Source organism: Lontra canadensis, unplaced genomic scaffold (assembly GCF_010015895.1).
Source record: "Lontra canadensis isolate GAN:19392208 unplaced genomic scaffold, GSC_riverotter_1.0 scaffold9, whole genome shotgun sequence".
NCBI classification, from domain to species: domain Eukaryota; kingdom Metazoa; phylum Chordata; class Mammalia; order Carnivora; family Mustelidae; genus Lontra; species Lontra canadensis.
The window spans coordinates 25,622,949-25,649,206 of record NW_022631003.1 but is presented as its reverse complement, the minus strand read 5'-3'; the positions used below and the strand labels follow the sequence as shown (position 1 = coordinate 25,649,206).

The following is a 26,258-nucleotide window of genomic DNA, read 5'->3' as shown; positions in this document are numbered from 1 at the left end:
ATTATTAAACTAAGTATCTACTATATGTTGGCTTAAATGAAAAAAGTTATTCATATCATAAATTGAGGTATTATAAAAAATGGAAAACTAAATTGAGCCCCTTTTTAATAAAAATAAACCCCAAATGGGTTACAACTGAATATGTAAAAATATAGTAACATCAATAATCCTTCATATTGAGAATGTTCAGACAAACTGAAGTAGATCTCCCTTTATAGGCTCATAAATAAAGGTACATAAATATTATTACAGTGTGGTTTAAGCCAGGTTGTTCTATCCTATTAGTGTTTTATGGACATATTCTCCAAAACATGTTCCTGCAACAAGTACTTACCTGTAACACCCTTTCAACAAACAGACGACCTTACAGACTATTTCATGCCATGTATCATGCTAGGGACTGGCTGTGGCAGAAACACTGAAAACAACTTTACAGTAGTATTACAATGTACATTTATTTCCTCTCACACATTGCAAAAAGCAGTTTGGTATAGTGAAAATAATATTGACCTAGAAAAAAAAATGTGCTTTGTAATTCCTGCTGTAGCCACTTATAACTTTTTAATTTTCAGAGTAATAGAACCATGTATTATATACCATCCAAACCTGATTCAGAAAATAAATTGGACTATGTCAATATTTTAAGTCTTTTTTAATTAAAAATAAAAATACAGCATTTCATTACATTTTTAAGGCTCTTGAGGTTCATAACCATTAGAAATGACAAAATACTCTAACCTAAAAGGGAAAAAAAGAATGCCGCAGACCCTTATTTATATTAAAGCTATTGGGGCGCCTGATTGGTGCAGTTGGTTAGGCGTCCGACTCGGTTTCAACTCAGGATGTGATCTGGGTGGTGATGAGGGTCAGGAGATTGAGCCCCGTATCTGGCTCTGCATTCAGCACAGAGTCTATTTCAGACTCTCCCTCCTGCTCCCTACCCCTCCCCCCACAAATAAATAAATAAATCTTTAAAAAAAATTATAAAGCTGTAGTGCTGGAATTATAAAGTCCTCCATGAGGTCAGACTCTTTAAGAATTAAAAAAAGAAAAGTATGCATGAAATTTTCTAAGAAATTTTATCCTTCTAAGAAATAGTCTACATTTTCTAGAAGAATATTTTTCATTTTCAAAATGTACCAAAAACCCAAAACATTCAGGGTGCCTGACTAGCTCGATGAGTGCAACATGCAACTTTAATCTCAGGGTTGAGTTCAAGCCCCGTGCTGGGTATAGAGATTGCTTAAGTCTTAAAACAAAACTCCAAAACATTCAAATGACATACAGGATTTAACTGCCTTTCTTAAGAAAGACTGTCATGTTTATTAGCATCTCCTTGTAGGTCTGTAACCCTAGGCTCTGTTTGACAGATAAATATTGGTTTATCATACTGAGAAGCTACCTAAAATTTGTGTTTGACTTTTAGAGAACTACTCAAACGTATTAAAGACTTAAAAATAATAAGTATATAAAAGCCCCCACCAACTATTTTATAGACTTCAACCATATTTTCCCATTTTAAATTTTATCTCTGTTAATCATATATTATTAAAAGAAGAATTCAAATAACAAATAAAAGGTGTTTTAAATAACTAGCAAATTCTATCCTTTTAAGAATACTTGTGTATTTAAAACATTTTATTAAGGTGTGAAAGGGAAAGAAGTTTTACAGTCAAAGATTTACTGAAATAATTATCAATGCTTTCAATCAGAGTAAAACAAATCTTAAAATATGTATTGAGAGTTAATTACTCTTCATCTTAATTTCCTTCCATCTGAAATTCAGAAATCATGTGTGTCCACTTTAGGGAAAATTTATATAGGAAAAAGTTTATTAGAAAAATAAAGAACTTTAAATTTTACAATATTTTCCACTTCCAAAATTCTTTTATATAGAGCAGATGTGCCTTATGGTTTAAACATAATCTGATTTACAATTCTCATTTAGTCCTAAGGATACAAAAACACAAATGGTGAAATGCTGGTAACTATTAAGAATTTCAATGTAAAATTTTTTTTAAAAACACCATTTGTTGCAGGTACCTAATATATAGCAATATTTACTGAAAAGTTACTGTACTGGTTTGGTACCAAAATTAATAATATCAGATTAAAATGTAGATTAATTTGCATGGCCTATGTTTATTTTCCAAAATTTTATCGACTATATCAGGAACTGGCAAATTTTTCCTTAAAAAGTCAGAGATTAAGTATTTTGGGTTTACAGGCCTTACGTTCTCACTCCTCAACTCTGCCACTACAGGGAGAAACCAGTCACAGACAATACATACGTGAACGGATACATGCCTGTGGGTGGCAGTTTGCCTGCTGCTGAACCATACAATGGATTCTGATAATTTCAGGTGCCATATTCCAAATATGTCATATATGGGGATTAGGAGGAACAATATAAATGGTAAACATCACTAAATAAACTATTTTTGGTTAAAATGTTCACACTTATTTCCCAATCTTAATTGCATGTCTGTATACATGTATATATACAAGTTATAAAACTATTTCATTTTAATTCCATATTCCTTTTGGTGTTTTAGTATAGATAGTATCGGACCAAAGTCAGATAAGCAGCAAAGTACCATGAGTAATTAAGTACTCAGAGGCTAGCTAATCCATAACCATGAAATTTGGTTTTGACATCTAAATATTTTCAAACAATGAAAAAACTTATTTGTTGTACCCTTCAAGAAAATATGAGATGTATATTTCAGATGTCGTTTTAAAATTTAATTGAATTGTTACAATTTTGAAGCTAAATGTGATTTGCTTTTGTTTTATTAGAAAAAATACTCAGGCAAGGTCTACAATCATCGGTCAATTAAGAATGACTTACAAGAACATGAGGCAATAAAATAAAAAATACAGGTACAAACTATATATCTGAAACACTTCTATTTGGCAATTTTATAACAAATCAAAATTTTAAAATAACAAAGAAGATTGCAGATTACTTCGTAGATACAGAATAAAGCAAATGATGAAGTGCTTAAGCAAAAGAGAACAAAAAAAAAAGTAAAACACACTGCTTTTCTCTTCTTTTCAAAAATAAAATCACATTTGCTACAGATCAAACGGATAATACCCTTATTAAACAACCATTCCAGAACGTCTTATAGTAGCAGTGCTTTTATTTGCACTTCATTTAATTTTATATGACTCATTTCATGTATATAGCTCTTTACCCCACTGTTAACGAATAAAGTCTCCCATAATTTTTATTATTTTTAAAATTTTTTTAAAGTAAATGAGAAATGATTTATGTATCATGGAACCTTTCCCATTTTGGAACCAAAGGCTTAATTCTATATTTTTGTCTATTCTTTTCTTTAAAAAATTTAGTGTAAAAACTGCTGGTTTTTATATCACTGTAGTAAAGTGAAAACTCCTCAATCAGGAGTATTTTCTGCAGTTTGACTGCATATAACCACATATACTTTACAATATGTCCTTCCAACAGTAAGGAAATAATTGATTTCACGGTCACTGTCAGAAATGAGTGCCATAATTCTATTATGGGTATAGGTCCTCCCTCAAAAGACTTTCTGGAAGGATGTTCAATGTGTTTTGTTCTTATAGATATTAACAGTAGTACATAGTCCCTTAAGTCTGCAAAGACATTTATTGTTAAAGAAGGTGCTTTATTAACAATTCCTCTGGCAGCACTAGTGAATTACAATATCCTTCAATATTATTTCTACCCATAATATATACATTTAACTTTCATGCCTCTAGAAAAACATCTACAGTACATTTCATAATATAAAAATATATTACAAATCTGCTGAATTATTTACAAGCAATGTTCTATTATCTCTATGCAACATTTGTTTGATACAATACTAACAAGTTACACATATTTCCATTTCTGTAAGTTAAAAAAAATCCATATGGCTTCTTGCTTACCAAGCAAGAAAGTGATTTTATTTTCCTTTTCAAAACCAACTTTGGTGCATAAAGGATTCAGTTTGAAATACTTAAAAAAAAAAAAAAAAATACAATTTTTCTTATGTTAAGAAAAAAACAACTCATAAACCAAATGCTTTCCTCAGAAAAAAAAAATTAGAGGCTTATATAGGTTAAAATGAAAATATGAGGATTATTCAAATAATTGGAAATAGAGGTTTTTCAAAAACCGTTAACAGATTAGTTATATAAGGTAAATATTAACATACTGTACTCCATGAGAAAACCCTAGTCCTGAAAAGGGAGCCACCAGACATACTGCAACACTCTTTAACAGAAATTTTCAGCCCTAATTCGATAGACGAATTTTTAGTTGATTGCAAATGTCGTTCACTGTTTGCTTAAATACAAATTGAACACTTTTCTTATCAGAGTTCTGCAAAAGAACACAAATGGCAACCAATCACATCTATTTATCATAATCGAAAGGTAAATTATCTCTTGATAATTTTCATTATCAAAATATTTCCTAATATGACTTCAAATCAATAGACACTGTCAAGACAAATATCCTTACAGTGCTTTTGGTATTTTTAAGGGCACATGTTGTAATTGTTTTCTTTCCAATATAAACTACTGTAATCACTAAAGGGGGGGAAAAAAAGCAGCTTAAAGCAGCAAGCATGCAAAGCCTTTAAGAAGCTGTTCCACTAAGTTGCCAGAAGAGTGTTTGCTCAGTCTCCCACAGTACCATTCCATGAAAATGTGGATATACAGTAATATATTAATATATTCCACAGAAGAGCCTACTTCATTCACAGAATGTTTACACTAAGCATAAATATTATTCTAAATACTGGATTTAAGAAAAAAAAAAAAAAAGGAAAGGGGTTGACTCTAATGTGCAACTTTTACTAAACCCATTGTCAGTGACTAAGACTGCAGGTGTCCCCGCTTGTTTGCTTTTTATGTATTTATTTATTTTTTACCTCTTCAACCTCTTCTGCGGCATTGTTCTAGAAAAAGAGAAAAAAGAATATTAATTTATTCGACTGAATCAAAAACACATTAAGTATTTCAAAAGAGACATTAAAAACATTAAATAAGATATAGGCAATGTGATAATCATTGATCATTAAAATTTATTTCCAAAGCATTCATACTTTAATAATTGCAAACTCAGTTACATAATACAGCTTTTTAATAAATCTTTTAAGTAATCTGATTCTAAAAGAGATTTTCACGCTTAACACATGCATGTTAACCAAAGAGAACTTTAAAACTGATGCTTAAATCTTAAGTAAATGTTCTTTCTAGTTTCATTTTGAGTATATTTTTAGAAGGTTTATCATGCTTTCATTTTGAGATGTGAATAAGCCACAAGATAAGTCTCCTAAAAGAAGTTAGAACAATTGCTTTTTTACTTAATTTCACAAGTTTTCCAAATCCAAATCCAGCCCTTGCTCACATGTTACATCACAGCAGATGTAGCCAGTTCTATTAATCTGTACCACTTTAGGAAAGACTTAATGCTAATTTCCAGAACAGGAGAAGCATGAAAGTTTAGACTCAAAATTAAATGTTAAGAATGGGTAGGGGTTAGGGGTGGGGGGTAAAATACAGTTAAAGAAAAGTAACTCCACAGATGCATTTAACATGTCTTAAGAACATGTTCATTACCCAAAAATGAAATCAGTAAGAACTGCAGATGTACACTTTTGAGAACATGCAGTGCAATTCCTATGCTCTTTTGGACAGTAGTTCTGCACCTGAATTTTTTAAGTCCCTAAAAATAATCACTAAAATATCTAATTTGCTTACAGTATACACAAGAATTACAAAAATAAGCTGGTCTGTGAAAAAGGAAGACCCTTAGAGAGGGGCAAGTAGAACATAGGGCAGAAACACAGAAGTTAGTCTGAATCTTGTAATTAAGATTCATGCCCCTTTGCCAACCCTCTGCATAAGGGATGTTTACAACCAGTTCTAATAGCAGGGTAGCTTTCCCAAAATATCACTCTTTTAGAATGCTAATTTTAATTACTCCCTTCAAAGAGTAAGCAGAAATAAACCCTAAATTAAGTACCAGTAAATAAAGAATATTCAATTATTTTTCTTATAAAGAGAAAGGTAAATCGTGACTTTCCCACATTTTTGGTAGTGGATTTCCTTCAATCTTCTCCTTTAAGGTAATTTCACTATTTATTATGCTAATCTCTTGATAACACAGTCCATCACAAAAAACAAGTTTTGATGGTACTTATTAGCACCTTCATCAGATGTTTAAAATAAATTTGGGGGGAGTAGGGAAAACTCAAGAGTCTCAGTGTTTCCACATGGCAAGGACCATTATGTTAGAATTTCATTCTCCAAAGATATCTCCAATTATAAGAAATCCTATTATACTGAATAACATTCCAAAAAATTGAGTCATAGAATTAACAGAACCTTCAAAGTGTTTAATTGCTTCAGAATTTGGCATAGGACACAGTCTCTTTAATGATAACTAAAATTCACATTTGGTGTTATCAATTATTATATGCTATTTATTCAACCTATTTCTATGCAAAATACATATCAAATTAAAACTGATTTTAAAAACACACAAGTTTGCTCATGAAGAGTGCTTCTTAAGCATTTTCACCACTTTCTGAATTACCCTAGTATATGTCATTTGGATGGAGGCAGTAAGGAGAGTTCAGTCACATACTATCTGTGTAACCTTGGGCAAGCTATTTAAACTCTTGCCTCAGTTTTCCAATCTGTAAAACAGAGATAGTAACACCTACTTCACAGGCTGCTGTGAGGATGAAGTGTATGTAAAGCACCTAGCAAAGTGACTCAGCACATAGTCAGAAATGTTGGTCTCTTCTCCTTCCCCCCCTATACCTTCATAAGCACAGCACACTAAAACAAAGGTCAGATCAGAAAATTATTAGCAATGTGAACACTGAGCTACCTCTTAAAAACAAACACAACAATATTTAAACTGTTCTCCTAAAAAATTTGGGTGGAGTATAAGTTTAAAAATTCAACTATTTATGGTATTTTAGGCCACATGAGATATATTCCCAGACCCACAAAAGACTGGTATCATAAAAAGAATTACATACTTAAATAAAAGGCACTTATTTTCGAAATACTATATATATTACAATCTAAGCTACATAAGATAAATCTGGAATTAAACTGGCATATAAACTTTACCAAAATATTATCTTTCTGGATCCTAAAATTTATAAATGTTTATATAATGGAATTTCCATATACAAAGCTCCAGAAAGCAAACTATGCTTGGTACTGAAATTTAGTACTTAAAAATAAGTCTTAACCTTATATCCAAAATTTAGAGAGATTTAAGATTACAATTCAAAAGTAAAACATCAAATCAAGAATTAAATTACCTGTATATGTTTGGATCCAAAAGCAAGGCAGTATCTTTGGGTAGCTTTGATAAATGAACTACTTTAGTTTTTAATTGATGTCGTTCACTTTCATTCACCCACACATCAGGCAGACTACGAATTAAAAAACAAGCATGAAATAACATTAATCTTAAAGCTTATTCTTTTTTTTTTTCTGGGAAACTAGGGGTTTCCTTTTTTTTTTTTTTTTTAAGGATTTTATTTATTTATTTGACAGAGAGAGAGAGAGATCACGAGTAGGCAGAGAGAAAGGAGGAAGCAGACTCCCTGCTGAGCAGAAAGCCTGATGCGGGGCTCGATCCCAGGACGCTGAGACCATGACCTGAGTCGAAGGCAGAGGCTTAACCCACTAAGCCACCCAGGCGCCCCTTAAAGCTTATTCTTCATATGACCTTACATTAGCCAGACTTTTCTGCTAGTGTGACTGAGTCACCTAGGTTAACAAGCTTTTCAGGAGCAAGGAACAGCAAGGATGCAGAGTCTCAGCTAAAAAATGGCAGTGAAATTTCAGGCATGAATTTGAGAATGAGTTAGGAATTTTTGGTGGTAAAGCCATATCAAACTCAGAAACATGCATTATAAAACACTGTCTTTTAATTTACTAACTATGGGGCGCCTGGGTGACTCAGTGGGTTAAGCCTCTGCCTTCGGCTCAGGTCATGATCCCAGAGTCCTGGGATCGAGCCCCACATCGGGCTCCCTGCTCGGCGGGGAGCCTGCTTCCTCCTCTCTCTCTCTGCCTGCCTCTCTGCTGCCTCTCTGCCTACTGTGATCTCTCTCTCTCTGTCAGATAAATGGATAAAATCTTAAAAAAAAAAAAAATGTTAATTTACTAACTAAATTCATATTTGAGCTTGACTTGATGACATTTTGACAATTTTTTTTTTTTTACTGAGGTACAGTTGACTTCCAACGCATAGTAATTCAACAATTTTAGACATTATTCTGTTACCGTATCACATTACACTATTATTGACTATATTCCTCATGGTGACACCAAGTTTTTTAATGACTAAATAAGTAAACACTCCACTAGATCAAACCCCATGTAAAAAAATGCACATGTGATCAAATCCTGAATTCAAAGAAATCTAATCCTATCGGGAAGTTCAAATAAAAGCATTCAGATACTTGGACTGATCAATTTCCAGAATACTAAGAATACACATATATTTTAATTTATCTTAAACTATGTTTATAACCTTAATATAAAAAGAGCTCTTACAAATCAGTATGAAACAGGTGAATATTCACTGGGGAAAAAGGAACAGGGGAGACAAAGGACACAAACCAACAATTCACCAAAGATTAAAAAGTTTAAAAATGATCTTACATGTAATTATAGAAATACAAAATGTAAAAGGATAATAATTGATGTATTAATAATAAGCCAGAGAAATAAGTTCTCTAATGTAACAGGTGGGATTATAATTGGCACAAACTTTCAGAAAGGCAATGTGTATCAAAAACTATAACATTTTGCAGTTTGTGTACTGATTTTAATAGCTTTTAATAATAGAGAAAAATGGGTAACTTTCAATGTTTCAGCTAAAAAAGAGCCCATTAAATAAATTTGACAAAGCCATTTCAAAAATATTTTACAGTAGCATTTCCACAAAACCTGGATGGAGCCAGGGGAAGGTGGTGGAAAATATGTTCTACATTAATGGCAGTTAATAGGCACAGGGTTTTTTAAAAAGCTAGATTTCTTTACCAATATGCTAGCATGTATTGTAAACTCCAAAATCTATTTAAGAACTCTTAATTCATGGGACACGGGTAACTCAGCCCGTTAAGCATCTGACCCTTGATTTCGGCTCAGGTCATGATCTCAGTGTTGTGAGATCAAGCCCCACAATGGGCTCCATTCTCTCTCTCCCTCTGCCCCTCCTCCCACCCCCCAGTCTCTCTCCCTCCGCTTTTTAAAAAAAAAAAAAAAAAAGAGGGCAATGGGTATTAAGGAGGGCACAGATTGCATAGAGCACTGGGTTATACACAAACAATGAATCTTGGAACACTACATCAAAAACCAATGATGTACGTATGGTGACTAACATAACATTAAGAAAAATGATTAAAAAAAACAGTAAGCAACCCCCCCTTTCTCCCTGCCTGCCTCTCTGCCTACTTGTGATCTCTGTCAAATAAATAAATAAAATCTTAAAAAAAAACCTCTTAATTCACAGCACATTCATTAACATCTCCTTAGAATGAGAAACATTATAGAAAAATATTTAATAACAAAGACAAATGTTAACCACATACTAATGATTTATGAAAAACCAAGTATACACAATGAGATTCCATCCTCTTAAATTTATTCTATCCTTACTATGCAGCCATCAAAAGAAATGAAATCTGGCCATTTGCGATGACGAGGATGGAATTAGAGGGTATTATGCTTACTGAAATAAGTCAATCGGAGAAAGACAACTATCATGATCTCCCTGATATGAGGAAGTGGAGATGCAATATGGGGGGTTTGGGGGGTAGGAGAAGAATAAATGAAACAAGATGGGATTGGGAGGGAGACAAACCATAAGTGACTCTTAATCTCACAAAACAAACTGAGGGTTGGGGGGCTAGGGAGAGGGTGGTGGGGTTATGGACATTGGGGAGGGTATGTGCTATGGGGAATGCTGTGAACTGTGTAAACCTGGTGAGTCACAGATCCGTACCCCTGGGGCTAATAATACATTTATGTTAATTAAAAAAATTTATTCTATTCTTGGAAATTTTTATTCTATCCAAAATTTCTAAGATACACTTTCATTACCTTTTCTAACAAGAAAACAAAAAAAAATACACTTTCATTACCTTTTCTAACAAGAAAAAAAAAATTAATGAAAAGATAAAAAAAATTAAACATGAAATGTCTAATTAAGGGGCGCCTGGGTGGCTCAGTTTGTTAAGCGTCTGTCTTCAGCTCAGGTCATGATCTCAGGACCCTGGGATGGAGCCCCACCATCAGGCACTCTGCTCAGTAGGGAGCCTCCTTCTCTCTTGCCCTCTGCCCCTCCCCCTCCTTGTGTTCTCTGTTAAATAAATAAAATCAGAAAGAGGAAGGAAGGAAGGAAGGAAGGAAGGAAGGAAGGAAGGAAGGAAGGAAGGAAAAGGAAAGGAAAAAAAAAGAAAAGAAAAGAAAGAAGGAAAGGGAGAGGGAGGGAATGAGTACCAGGAAGAAAAAGGAAGAAAGGGAGAGAGGGAAAGAAAAGTCTAATTAAGGAGCATCTGGGTCAGAAAAACACAGTGCTGCTAGAAAACTAGCCAAATGATTTTTCTATAAAATATCATTGTGTGCTAGAAATTACTCAGAAATTTTTTAAATAAATGATTCAAACAAAACCACAATTAAGGCTGCCTGCATAATACCTAAGGGTCACTGAAAAATGCTAAAAATGATCACATCCTAAAAACGACTAAAAACTGCTATAACAACTTTTATTAAAAATAGTAAAAAAGCTAGTTGTAAAGTTATACCTTGACGCAGGTACTGTAAGAGCTTTCACAGATTATTTTTTTAATACGGACAAGTCAAAATGTTTTGCAGTTTAATTTCTGTAATTCTTTTATAATATTCAAATCCAAATTTTTTAGTATAAGATTTTAATAAAAATAAGAGTCTATTCATTATACATAGTATTCCAAATACTTACATGTCTTCAGGCATCCAATGAAGCAAAAGTTTGATCTTTCCAGAATCCTCTTTTCTCTTAGCTATTACCTAGTAATGATATAAAAGAGATCATAAAAATGATTTGTAGAACATTGTTTTAATATATCAATAAAAAGCACTTCTGATTCTAATTAAGATTTTTCTAAGTTCATATCCTAGACCAGATATTACTACAATATTTTGTTCTGACCTGCTTTGAGATGCTTCACCTTTGATAATGTACTTTCACAAAAGAAAAAGAGAAAAAAGGAGCTGAAGAAGTTTTGCATTGCAAATACTAACACAATGTTAACTTTATTAAGGGCCTGAAAATGCTATTTATTTTACTATCTATTAAAGTCTGAATATTAGCTAGATTGCCAACGAAAAATTCGTTATTGGTTGAAATATTTAAAGAACAAATAAAAGAGTAAAGAAAAAATAACAACAGCTGAGATAGGAAAAGTCTTTAATTTATGACTAAGATATTTGTTGTTTGCTTGGATGTTTCCGTTTGCTGGTTGGTTTGTGTTATTTTAAATGAAACGTGAGGGGCACCTGGGTGGCTCAGTGGGTTAAAGCCTCTGCCTTCGGCTCAGGTCATGGTCTCAGGGTCCTGGGATCGAGCCCCGCATCGGGCTCTCTGCTCAGCAGGGAGCCTGCTTTCCTTCCTCTCTCTCTGCCTGACTCTCTGCCTACTTGTGACCTCTGTCTCTGTCAAATAAATAAATAAAATCTTTAAAAAATAAAAAAATTAAAAAAATAATAATAAATAAGTGAAACGTGAGCCAATCTGTGTCTACAGATCAAAGTTAAATAGTGGATCAGCCTGAATAAAAAGACCTATATAAAACGTAGAAAGGGCAACATACTTGTCATTCATTAAGAGATTCTGAAAATTCAAGGAAATGCTTAAATAACCGACCGAAATTGTATTTTATAACTCTTGTAATTTCTATGTTAACAAAATTAGCATCTTAGTGTTCTCATAATCTAAATCTCAATATCTAATTTAAGCTGCAAACAGCCACACACCTCAAAATGTATTAGAATTAAGCAAAAATAGCACTTTATACAAAAATAAAAATACCTTCTATTCTCATTATTTAAAACCAATAGTTAAGTACTCTAATTCTAGACCTGGCACAATGAGATTAATTTAAGAATCCAACGACAGATCTGAAGATGCTGAAACAAAATACCTCTAACAAAAAAATAAGACATGAAAACAATGCAAACCAACCAACCACAGCAAGCCAACTGACTGGTTACTAGGATTCTGCTGACCTCTTCTGGAGAAGGCACGAAAGAAAACGTTTCAATTAAAGTAAGACAAATGAGGTCAACTGCACAGTATGTACCTCACAACATATTTTTCTGCAAACTGTATGGTTATTTCCTATAATTGCTTATTTGGTTTGTAGGAAACTTAAATTTACAGTTATCATTGCATAGTCTGCCTACTAAAAGAAGTGATTCTGTGTAACACATACCACTTCCTTCCTTGTCATGGAACTTGGGAGGTCCACCTAATTCCCTTCTTTTCTATTGTGTCCAATGAAGTACACCTTTTCCCATCCTGATAGTTCTTCCTTCCACTTTCCTCAAGAAAACGCACACCTCCGATTACACTCTACCTTTGAGGCTCTTCCTCAGTTCAAAGTATTCATGCATCCCTGATGTGACTTTGGGGTGCAAATCACTCTTAATCGTTAGTTTTTATTGTATGACAAACATAAAAATCAGGTTCTTAAAACCTCTCAGATATTTTCTACATCTAAAAAACTGATTTTCATGTTCACAGATGATTTTGACACAGTGAATTAAAAAAAATTTTTTTTTCCAGACTCCTAATATCACCGTTTTTAGTTCTTTGATGTTTTTGATATCTACTCTTCCCATGGTGAACCTAAGGATTTCATCGCAAGAAGCTGCTCTAATGAAAGCATGTGAACACTGGTGCTTCATTTTTTAACATACAGCCTTATTCACCATCATCACCACTATTACTTAATATTCGAGATATTTGCTCATTACTAAGCCATTATTTCATCAGATCTATTGCCCTTTAAAATCAGTGATAAGCCCCAAACCTCATTCTTTACACTTCTTCTCTACTTATATTTAGTTCCTAGATGATCATATCTAGTCTGATTCCTTTAAATACCACTAATATGCTGAAAATGTATTACTTGTATATGTAGCCACACAGCTCCTCTGGGTTCAAACTCTTACATCAATCTAAGTGAAAGATGCAATGGATTCTCTATTGAATGTGTGAAAAAGTAAGATCTTGACACTTCCCTCTCCCCCAATCTACTCTCCAAATTTTCTATTAAATGGCAACTCCATTCTTTTGCCCAATTGCCCAGGCCAAAAACACTAGAGTCATCCTTTACTTTCATTATCAAACTGACATATGATCCACCCATAATTCTGGTCAGTACTACTTTGAAAAAGATATTTAGAATCTAACAATTCTTAGCATCTCCACTGTAACTATTCTGGCCTTTTCTCACCTCAGATACTAAAAAGACTGATCCTCTTTTCCCCATCTTGACCTACACTCTGTCTTCCAGACAGAAACCCAAGCACATTAAAACCCACGAGAGGGAAGAGATCAATGAGTTTACATTAGAAAACAACTGAGTAATGGGAATGTTCTGTATCTTAACTGTAGCAGCAGTGGTGGATTCATAGATGAACTGTCAAAGCTCATATAAAACTATACCTTAAATGGGTGCATTAATATTTATTACACCTCAGTAAAAATTACTAAAAAAATTACATCAGACCATGGCTACTCAAACTTCAACAGCTTCCCATCACAAAGAATAAAAACCAAAGTCTTAGTCCAACAAGATTCTCCCCCTATTATCTCTCTGACTTAACTCCGACTCTCTGCCTTCTTGCGTACTTGGCATACTTTCAAACATACTTGGGATATTCTTACTTTTCAACTTGTATTTAATTTTTCCCTCTAGCTATGATGTTCATCCCCCTAATAACTGAATGGCTCATAGCCCTACTTCCTGTAAGTTTTTACAATTTTACTATTTCATCTTGTTTATCATGTCTCTTCCACTAGACATGGTTTATTGTTTTGTTTTAATGGTTTTGTTCACTGTTGTATCATCAGTACACAGTAGGTGCTCAATATTTAAGTGAATGAACAAGTGAGTACTAATGCCACACTTTGGGTCTGGTGACCAATCTTACGGACCTTTGAAGAAAAGAACAATTATAGACCCACCAAATTATAAACCTATAGTTATCAAACTTCAGAGGATTTCAGGGCACCTGGGTGTTTGGATGGTTAAGCATCTGCCTTCAGGGTTCTGGGATCGAGCCCTGTGTCTGGCTCCCTGCTCAGCAAGGAATGTGTTTCTCCCTCTCCCTCTTCCCATCTGCCACTTGTGCTCTCTCTCTCCCTCTCTCAAATAAATAAATAAAATCTTTAAAACAAAACAAAAACAACAGCAAAGGAGGACTTGAACCATTACTGCTGAATAAGCCCTTGATCTTGCTGAATCCCATTAGAATTCCCAACAGAGCCATTTTAACTTTGTCTTCTCAAACTCCAATTTTCCTTTCAACCCTTTCATTCTTATTTAGATAACTATATTTCCAATGTTGATTTTTTTTAATCCAATGTTCTTTAAAAAATAATAAATATGGTGCACCTTTCCTCAAATGCAAACTCAGAAAAGGTTCCCTTGCTTTCTAATCTTTATATTTCTTGCCCTTAATTCTGGCAATTATAACCAAAATTGGGAATTTTTCACTGGAAGTATACACAGAAGAAAAAGTGAAAATGCAAAGCAACAGAACCTCAATGTTATAGGAGATGGAAACATAAATATTCAAACCAGTAGGGAAACTGATGTCAATACTGATTTTTTAGGCAGCTCTTTCTGCCCACAGATCCTGTCCCTGCTATAATAAAACCACGTTTCTGCACCAATAATAATAACTGATTTTTTGTATTTAATTCTGTGATTCTGATTGATATAAAAAAATTAAACCTTAATTTAGTATATTTTATATTTCAACAGTCAAAATTAAACAATCCCTTTCTCTAGGGATTCAAATCACCAAGATCTTCTCTAAAATTTACCTCTACTAACTTACCTACACCAAAACACACCAATTTAAGGATGATGGATAATAAAATGGCAAGAGGCATAGGAATAAAGAACAACTCTTTGTTACCTCTTTGCTAACCAAAAATAAAGCATTTATTGCTTTTTCAAAGTTGACACTTTTCATTTACTGAACATAGTCATTCAAATAAATATACAGACTGCCTACTATGTGTCAAGGCACAATGACAGAAACTTGGGATATATCAGCAAAATAAAATAAAAAACTCCCTCCTTCACAAATCTTTAATTTGATGGCCATTATCTTACTTCTGTTTAATTCCAAGTTTAGAAGTGTTTTGGCAGGTGAGGGAGGAGCATGTAAGCACTTATGGCTATGAGTTAAAGAGTCTAATATTCTAATTTTAGAAATGAGGAAACCAGAAAAGACAGCTAGTTTGAGGTTAGAGCCTGATCTTCAAATGCCAAGAAGCCCAAATGTCACCCCAATATTCCTAAATAGCTCAAATTAAAGGCCAAAATATTCAATTTAATCATCAAAATGTTGAATTGTGGGAAATACAGTTGACTCTTGAACAATGCAGAGGTTAGGGCTGCCAACCACCCACACTATCGAAAACCCACATTTAACTTTTGACTCCCAAAAACTTTACAACAGTCTACCACTGATCAGAAGCTTTACCAATAATATAATTAACATATATTTTATATATTATATGTATTATATACTATGTATTATATACAAATTGTTATATACTATATTCTTACAATAAACCAGGAAAAAAATTAAGAAAATCATATGGAAGAAAATATTTACATTACTTTAATATATTTATTTTTAAAAATCTGTTAAGTGGACCCCTGCAGTTCAAACCCATGTTGCTTAAGAGTTAACTAAATTTGCTTTATAACCAACAATACATGTAATTTTCAAAATACTGATAAAGCAGAACTTTTTATGATTTTGTTAAAATATAATTATTAGATTTTGAGCAGTTTAGAAATGGTTGTGAAAAGTCAAAATACATGTTCTTGCAAACCTACATAAATAATTTTAAAAAACAGTAACAAATACTTACAGTACTATGAAAAACAACACTGTGTCCCTTCCCTAAACTTTCTATGTGAGCTGAGAGGTTAAAGCATATGGCTCGATGTCTTATCGCATCCAGTGTTTGTGCATCGAAGAAATCATGTGGTCGTGCTAAAAGTCAATACAAAAAGGTAAAGAATATTTAGAAAAATATAACAATATGCCAAGCAGCCAAATAATCCATTTTCCACAAAAATATGTAATGCTAAGAAGGACTGAAACAATTAACATAAATATCTATCCAGTGCTTAAATAAAAAAATTTACTTTGCTTTCAGAACCTGGGGTCTAGTTGACAAGAAGCATACACAAAAGCAGACTTCCAACTAATGAGTGAATGTGGGTTAACTATGCCCATTGGTGTGTGAAGTTCTAACATTAGGCCTCATGATTCCACACTGCGGTTACTATCTTTTCCACACAATTTTATGTTTTACTTCAGTGCCTCTTTTGAGCACCAGTCCTGTATTTTCAACAATCTGATGAATTCCCCATCTATCACTATATTGAGATCCAATGCACCACAACCAAGCATCTAAAATACATGTCATGAATATTCTGTATTAACACAAAATCAAAAATTTTCCAAACCTGGGGCACTTGACTGGCTCAGCTGGAGGAGCATAGGGCTCTTAATCTCAGGGCCATGAGTTTGAACCCCATGTTGGGTATAGAGATTAAAAAAAAATTTTTTTTCCCAAACTTGGCAAACCTGTAATGTTATTTTGGAGTTTTGGACAAGTATTTTCTTGATTATAAGTAACTCTTCTGGGGCGCCTAGGTGGTACAGATGGCTGAGTATCCGACTCAGTTTTGGCTCAGGTCCTGATCTCAGTGTCCTAAGATCAAGCCCCACAACAGCTCCACACTTAGCAGGGAGTCTGCTTGGGATTCGCTCTCCCTTCATCTCTCTCAAATAAATAAATGAATATTTAAAGAAAAAAAAACTACTCTAACAACAATCCAGGGAAATTATAAATATAGTTTTCAGTGCCAACAATTATGCCAAAATTCTTTCTAACTCCCAGCTCCACCAGTTACTAACTGTGTGACTTCAGGCAAACTGCTTAATCTGCTTAGCCTATTTCCTTATTTGTGAAATGGAGACACAACAGCTATAGACTATGATTAAGTAAAACAAATGCATATGAAAAAATGCTTTAACAAAGCAGTTCATATTAATAACCTTATACTACTTTTTAAAATAAGCTCAAGGGGTGCCTGGGTGGCTTAGCCATTAAGTGTCTGCCTTTAGCTCAGGTCATGGTCCCAGGGTCCTGGGATCGCGCCCTGCATCGGGCTCCCTGCTCCCTCTCCCACTACCTCTGCTTGTATTTCCTCTCTCAATGTCTCTCTCTCTCTGTGTCAAGTAAATAAATAATATATTTTTTTAATAATAAAATAAAATAATAAGCTCACAAACCTGGAGTAAGCAATCTTAGTGTTAACCACAACAAAACTATACATTAAAGATTTAATTTGGTAAGAACATTTTTTAAATTTCTATTTTCATCCCACAAGTATTATAAATTGTGCCACTTTTATTCCTAATAAGAATGTTGCTCAAGGGGCACCTGGGTGGCTCAGTGGGTTAAGCCTCTGCCTTTGGCTCAGGTCATGATCTCAGGGTCCTGGGATGGAGCCCCTCATCGGGCTCTCTGCTCAGCAGGAAGCCTGCCTCCCCCTCTCTCTCTGCCTGCCTCTCTGCCTACTTGTGATCTCTGTCAAATAAATAAGTAAAATCTTTAAAAAATAAAAAAAATTTAAAAAAGAATGTTGCTCAAAATAAGGAAAATGAAAATTTTCTTATTTTACAACTGTGGAGCTTACTAATACATGAAAATTTTCAAGATCATCTGTAATTAAGAATTAAATTTTATTGACAATAAATGAAATGGCCTGATTTCCTGGTTCAGTATTTTCTGAACTACATATATGCTGATTTATCACAGTACTCTGATTTATCACAGTACTCTGGTTTACTGTGTAAAGTGGATTTGCCTCTACTAATCATGGAGTTCTCAGAACATCTACACAAATCCAGCAGCGCTTTGGTGGGAACGGTTTTCACCAGATGGCATACTTAATAAATAGCTATTTTTTCACTGGACTTTTCTTCAAAAGAAGTAAGCAAAACAGCAAGTAATAAACTAGCAGAACCCACAGACAAAGAATGCAACAGTAAATCAGAAAAAAAAAATTTGACATTTATGGGGAAGAAAAAAAATCATAAGGAAAAACAAACCCCCTTCCTACCAGATTTGTGCCTACTGGGGGGAAAAAGTATACTCTAGCTACTCTGTCCATGTTCTCCAAATATGCTTTTTCCTGAGCAGGATAAGCACTTATAGAAAACAGAGTAACAACAACAATAATCTCCAAAGCACGTCTGTGTCATGATCCATTAGGTTGAGGGAAGAAAATACTATCTCACTACTTTTGTTTTTCATCTCAGTGTTTTTCAATATACCCTTCTTGGTAATTGCTTTATAATGTGTATCAGCAGCATTACCTGTGTGCACTATATAAGCACAGATGTTGGGATTGTGTGCTCAAGCATTTTTTTTTAACTGATGAGCTATACAATCAAAAGCCTTTGGAGACCACAAAAACAGAGACTATGGCTCAAAATTATACATATTACTTTATTTCTTTTTAACCTTTTGGTATGGTATTATGGGTAACTCCCCAAGAACGGTATTAATCATAGGAGACGCAATCTTGTATGTTGGAATCAGGACCAAAAAAGGGTATATATGTAGGGAGATAAACCAAATATGGCATACTCTCTAAATGAAAGATATACAAGTATTTATTGTATTATTCTTTCCACTTTACTTTCAAGTATGTCAAAAGAGAAAAGCTTTAAAATAAATTTTAAAAATTCTATCAAACAGAAAATGACTTAAGCTACAGTTCTATTTGTTAATGTATTTTTCACCCAGTTCAGTGAAAATGACCTCTCTGAATTACATGAAGAAGGTACTATCAAAGTGATTTTAGTACACTGCTACAGACTTGTGTATTTTTAAGGAAGGAATAGGCTGCAATGGCAGAAGCTCTGCCATGAAAATCACAGGACTTAATAGTGGCTGCTCACAATGAAAGATCTTGGATCTTTTAAAGTTCTTATTCAGGATTATCCTCATTCTCCTCTATAAAACAGGAAACAAAAAGTTTTTTTTCACCCACCACAAGATCTCCCTCTCCACAACTCTCCCTATCACATAGCCCGTTTTATTAATATTGAAAAAACATTCTCAAAAGAAGCTATAGACTTGCAAGCCATCGGTCCCTCCATTCCTAAGTGAGGACTGGATATTTAACTGAACTGTTCTTTTTAAGAAAACTAGCAAATTGTATAGATATTACCAAGCAAATGTTGTGAAAAAGTCAGTAAGTTTAAATGATTACTATGTATACACTGAGAAGAAAATAATGAGGCTATTAAGTGGAATAGGTAGAAAAGTTATTCTCAGTTTTGAATACTGTAATATATATTTAGCAATTTGCTGTGTGTGATTACAAGCTACCCAAATAGTCAAGTAAAATAAACAAATGTCATTGCTGTTTTTATAAATGGAAGGTGAAAGGAAAATGATCCATAACCTAAATTCAGCAGCCAACTTTGAAAAGTACATGTTTATTTCAACAAGAAACAAGAGTTTGGAAAAGTTTGTCACCAATGATTTGTTACTTGTCCACTGTAGCTCTGTAGTAACAAAAAAATGTTAACATTTTAGAGAAAAATCTCCTAATCTGGATTAGTGTCTGGAGTCTCTTCCATACGCTAATCAAATGCCAACAGAAAGGAGAATATGGCGCAATCTGTTTTTTTCTTTCTAGTTCATCCCTCAAATGGACTCCCTTTCAATGACAGCTGGAGTCTATCACAGTTCTTTATTTAGGACATATTTAGCTAGCCAGCTGACATTAAGAACCAGGGCCAGTGCTAGGCTCTGGTAAGTTCTAAGTCAATTCCTACTCCCCACATTTGATAAGTCTTATCATCTTGTGTTCTATCCTAAATATTGAGGATACATTTCATAACCTGGTAATTGAGCACATAAGAGAGAGACTTAAGTACTAAGACATACACTACAAATAGTTTTTGCTATTCACACATACCACTTTGGAGTAGACCAATTACTTTTACTTCATTATTACTTTTAACATTACTTTTAACATTACTTTTAACATGTTCAAATTTTCCTAAAATACCAACACTGCCATATTTTAAATTTTCTTATTTTAGAACAGAATCAAAGGGGCTCTCAAATTGGAATTCTATACAGATTTTATATTCTAAGGCCACAAATACTTATCCTCCCTTAACCACTAAAATAAAACATCTATCGCACTGAATTCTCACACTGACACTCAAGGGATCCTATCTGTTTATTACTGTTAACAAAAATACACAAGCAGAGTTAAAGAACAGTAAAACTCAAATTGCATGAATGCCCAAGATACAAACAAAACCTATCTAATATACACACAGATTTTTAGTGAAACACTTACGTAATGAGCGTCGTCTTTTGTTCTTTAATTTTCTCCTTTTGTTCATCCCAGCTTTAGAAGGAGATTCTTCTTTGGCCTTTGGCTGGCTAGAAACTTTTGAGGAGTTCTGCTGACTGAAGTGTGTGGGTACATGGCGAGCTAGCCCTCCCTGAGAAGCAAAGCTGGCATTGCAGCCACCAACAACACACTAAATAAAAATAAAAAAGTATGTCAGGGATACCATGTAGGAGAGAAGTATAATATGAATGAGTACTCTGTATTTTCAGAGGTAAATCCATAACACTACAGAACCTCCAGATAGGAATCATGAGAGACTACTACATCCTTTCTTTTTATAAATTGCCCAGTATAATACACACTAGGCAGTAGCAAGGCTAGAAAAGAAAACTCCATAGTCTCACAACTCTCCAGTTTACTGCTCTTCCTGCTCTACACAAGACAAAAATAGTGAGATATTCTTCCCAGGAAAAATCTGATTTTCAATTTATCACTTTCCTAAGAGAAATGATAAGTTTATGTTTTTTTAAAGATTTTATTTATTTGTCAGAGAGAGGGGCGGGGGAGGGAGGGAGGGAGGAAGGAAGGGAGGGAGGGAGAAACAGGTTCCACACTGAACAAGGAGCCCTATGCAGCACTCAAACCCAGGACCCTGGGATCACAACCTGAGCCAATGACAGAAACTCAACCAACTGAGCCACCCAGGCATCCCACTAAGTTATTTTTAAATCAAAGAATTCAATATCCTGGGGTGCCTGGGTGGCTCATGACCTCATGGGTAGTGGGATCAAGCTGTGTCAGCTCCCCTCTCAGCTTGGCATTCTCTCTCTCCCCCTCCTACCCCGCCTCCACACACATGCGCTCTCTCTCTCAAATAAATAAATTAGGCTTAGTGGGGTGGGGGGGTGGAGGAGAGTTAGATATCCTAACAATTACTTAGGACTCCTAGATTTTCAAAATCATTTTTATCTTAATGATACATACTACCTTCAAGACCTTCAGCAGCCACCCTACTGTTCTACACTGTTTTAACAGATAGGGAAGGTATACAGTGATACTGAATTTTAAACTACTAGATCCAGCTGCTGAGAAGACTTATGCCCAGGTTGGTCTTATGCAACTCTGTGTAAGTTCCATTAAATATTGCCTCTTTAGCCTTCTGCACTTGCCAGATTGAGAAAACAAAAGGTTAACTACCCAAGTCACCTGGCAGAGCTGCTACTCCCACAATGAATGCAGAATGTTTGAATATCACTAAAATTATAATACACAAGTTAGCTATAGTACAAGTGTGTGACTTCTAACAAATAAATGTTACTAATTAAAACAAACGCCATTTTCAAAATGCTCTCCAAACAGCAAAATCCACAGTTGGATTTCTGGTGGCTTTTCTAGTAGTAACTCATCCAATTCACTTCACTTCTGACTTAACCACCGAACTCCAAGCATGCAAATCTGTCGTGCTGAATACCAAATAAATCCATCACATTACTCCTAGGTGGTTCAACTGATTATTAGAGTTTATCTAGATAATACCACAAAAAATCTACATGTTTCCAGGCTCTTTCTTTCAATGCAGGTACCTTTATTTACCATTTTAAACTTCTAAAAATGCAATATAGCTCTGTTAGTAGAGAGTAGAGATTATACTGTTATTCACAAAGTCCCTCAAATCTACCCAACTTTAAAAAAGCTCATCTTAGGGGCACCTGGGTGGCTGAGTGGGTTAAAGCCTCTGTCTTCGGCTCAGGTCATGATCTCGAGCCCTGCATCAGGCTCTCTGCTCAGCGGGGAGCCTGCTTCCCTGTCTCTCTCTGCCTGCCTCTGCCTACTTGTGATCTGTCAAATAAATAAATAAAATCTTAAAAAAAAAAAAAAAAGCTCATCTTAAAAAAAATAAAATAATAAAATAAAAATATAAAAAAGCTCATCTTCCTTTGAGGATGTCTTGACACTTTCACTGCTTATCTAGATACTTAACCCAATTCATCCTTTCTCCATGCATTCTGAAGGTAAGAATATACGTGTGTGTGTGTGTGTGTGTGTGTGTGTACATATATCCAGAAGCACCTTATGAATCAGAGCTATTTCTAAATATATCTGAAGAACTAAGCCACTTAACAGATTCTGATAAAACTGATGCTGGCTGAAACATTTTGCAGCAAGATCCTTATACAGTGCCATTCATAATTATTCTATTTATTTTGATAGACAAGAGACATTTTATGGGCTCTAATGGTACTCAGCATTACTAATAAAAATCTTTGCCCATTCTAAGGGGCACACTAAGAGGCAGAATGAGTCAGGGTTTTAGTTCATTCATCTATTCTATGTGTTCTGTAAGATGCTGCAAGTATAAGGATAACTTACACTTAAGTTCCCACCCTTAAAGAGCTTTCATCTGGTCAGAAGACATATGAAATGACAACTTCAAAAAACTACATTCAGGGGTAAGGGACAGAAAGCTATGGGAACCCTGAAAAGGATCAACCAGCCATGTCCAGTGCTTTAAAATCAGTATTTCATTTAATTCTTACAATGACCCTATCAATAGCATGGTCGTCAAAGAGCCTGCATCAAGAATGTTCAGCCACAGATTTTGAAATGAGAAGTTTAGCACCTAATGGCTACTGAATTCTCAGAATTTAAAAATTTACTATGTATATTTTGAGTTCCAAGAAAAAAACAGTGCTTTAAAAATTTCCATCTCCTATAGACTACCAATAGAACACTATCCACTACAAAAGTCACCAGCCAAATGCTGCCACTTAACACTTTAAGACTACTGTAACCAAGAAACAAAACTTTAATTTTATTTAAATTTTATTAATTGAGGTGAAATTCATATAACTCAGTGGTCTTTAGTGCATTCACAATGTTATATAACCATACAGCTAGCTCCACATCCTTGCCAACACTTGTTATTTTCAGTTTATTTTATTAAAATCATCCTATTGAGTATGAAGCAGTAGTAAGTCATTGCAGTTTTTATTTGTATTTCCTTAATAACCATTTAATTTTTTTAAAGGAATTTTTTTTTTACTACAACAGTAAGACCAGCCCTTCCATTTTAAGTTTCAATTGAAACCTGTTCCTCAATTTCACTACTGAAAAACTTTTTTAAGTATATCAGGAACAGCTTGGTATGTGAATCTACCTCTCCAATTGCAAATTTTGTGAAATCTAAATAAAGATGAAATGTTTAACATCTGAATGGAGAATACTTAAGTAAAATCACCCTAATGGGTTAGCTTTACACTGTTCAATACATTTTAGGCATTGGACACATATACTTGTTGAGCACTTGAAATGTGGCTATTCCAAATTGTGAAGAATTTTAAATATCAAATACACAATGGGGGCACCTGGGTGGCTTGTCAGTTAAGCATCCGCCTTTGGCTCAGGTCATGATCCTGGGGCCCTGAGATCAACTCCCTGCTCTGTAGGGGAGTCTGCTTCTTCCTCTTCCTCTGCCCCTCCCCCTCACTTGTGGATATTCTCTTTCAAAATAAATAAATAAAATATTTTAAAAATATAAAATAATAAAATACACACTGAATTTTGAAGATTCAGTACCCCACAAAGTAAAAAAAAAAAAAAATTCATTAACTTTGTAAACTGCTAAGATGTTAAAAATAATAATATAATGGGTTAAGCCAAATGTACTATGTAAATTATTTTCATCTATTTCAATTATTTTAGTGAAGCACTGTAAAATTTAAAATGAACTATTTGGTTGACACATATTTCTACTATACAATACTTCCATAGAATAAAGGCATACAGTATTTATTGTTCTTACTTTTCAATTTTAGAAGGTATTCCCTATATTTCCTAACACCTATTTAAAAAACATATATTGTCCTTTGGGCCCTTGTGTCAGATGATTTAAGGAATACAACAACGTAAGGCAATCTTTGCCCTGGAATTGCCAGTTGAATATTAGTTATTCAAACAAAAACTCCGTATTTCAAACTTTAGACTACCTATTTAACCACAATTAAGGCAGAGATGACAGTTCAGATCCAAGCCTCAGTTTTAAATTCTGAAGGACCTGTGACTCTATGACATAACTCCACCCAGAATACCCTTAATTGTAGGCTAGCAGATTCATTTTATCCCAGAATCCTTTAATACTTCAACGAATAGCCCCGACAGCATCTAGAACTGAGTAAATATCACAAGTGTATTTTAATCAGTGATGCTTCAGTGTTCTGGAAATTAATATTGAGAATTCTAACAGAAAACAGTTTTAGGGGCGCCTGGGTGGCTCAGTGGGTTAAAGCCTCTGCCTTCGGCTCAGGTCATGATCCCAGGATCCTGGGATCGAGCCCCGTATCGGGCTCTCTGCTCGGCAGGGAACCTGCTTCCTCCTCTCTCTCTGCCTGCCTCTCTGCCTGCTTGTGATCTCTGTCTGTCAAATAAATAAATAAAATCTTAAAAAAAAAAGAAAAAGTTTTAACTTTGATTTTAACCATCCATCAAGAATCATCAATTTAAAAAAAAAAACACACAGTACAATGAGAATTTAGAATGAGAAAAGTACTTTAAAAAAAAAAAAAAAAAGAACAGGGGCGACTGGGTGGCTCAGTGGGTTAAGCCTCTGCCTTAAGCTCAGGTCATGATCTCAGGGTCCTGGCATGGAGCCCCTCATTGGGCTCTCTGCTCAGCAGGGAGCCTGCTTCCCCCTCCCCCGCCTCTGCCTGCCTCTCTTCTTGTGATCTCTCTCTCTCTCTCTGTCAAATAAATAAATAAAATCTTAATTTAAAAAAAAAAGAGAATTACACACATTTCACTTAAATACAAATTCTTTTCCCCTAGAAGAGAAAATAATTTTAAGCACCATTTAATGAATATTCCACTCATTAGGTATATATCACAGAGAACAAGGTAGAGACATTTGAGCTATTGCCTCAAATGGCCTTTCATTCCTCTCAACATGAGCATCTCATGATGTAGACTGTGATTTTAATGTTCCAATATTCATGTTTTCACCAACACATACAATGACCCCTGAATTCAAGCCACCACTCTGAGGTTCTGATTTCAACAACAGGGGAAAAATCTGGTTGTTGGACACCAAATGTTTTAAATGATCTATCCCCGAAATCCACTGAAATATTCTATGTTGGCTACGGTTGTGGTCAAGTAGCTGTTCTAAAATGTGAAACATGGAATCGGTTTTGTTTTTTATTTTTTTTTCCCCAAATGTATTCGACTGTAGTAATACTGAGACTATCTTTGCTAGTACTGTCTTATTCAGATAGTCCTATAAGTAACATGAAAATCTAGAAGGCGCTACTACTGAAACAGAGCAGAAAACATCAGCTTCACAGAAGATAGAGTAGTATTTATTAGCCTCCAATGGTGACCAATTTGTTTTTCTTTTGGGGGAAGAAAGGGAATAATTTTTTGTCTTTTAGAATCATGATGATCACTGCAGTTATTATTCTTATTTATAGTCAAATATCATGTTTGGTCAGCAGGAACATCCTAAACACTGGCTGCCAATGGTAGGGAACAGGAGAGCTTCAAATACACAGA

At 34.4% G+C, this 26,258-nt stretch overlaps 1 protein-coding gene across 2 annotated transcripts in view; it reads right to left on the bottom strand.

Annotated features, from left to right (window-relative positions):
• Positions 1-2,730: 2,730 nt before the first annotated feature.
• AEBP2 (AE binding protein 2) overlaps positions 2,731-26,258 on the bottom strand; it is a 63,191-nt gene continuing 39,663 nt past the window's right edge. Inside the window, exons 4-9 of one of the 2 annotated variants that reach the window (XM_032855112.1) lie at positions 20,718-20,904; positions 16,184-16,308; positions 11,003-11,070; positions 7,326-7,439; positions 4,911-4,937; positions 2,731-4,357 (exon numbers count right to left, since the gene is read on the bottom strand). In XM_032855112.1, coding sequence (XP_032711003.1) covers positions 4,312-4,357; positions 4,911-4,937; positions 7,326-7,439; positions 11,003-11,070; positions 16,184-16,308; positions 20,718-20,904 — 567 coding nt within the window. In that variant the 3' untranslated portion in view covers positions 2,731-4,311. Of the gene's footprint in view, positions 4,358-4,910; positions 4,938-6,532; positions 6,829-7,325; positions 7,440-11,002; positions 11,071-16,183; positions 16,309-20,717; positions 20,905-26,258 lie in introns of those variants that run through there. The other variant, XM_032855113.1, reaches the window with a different exon arrangement.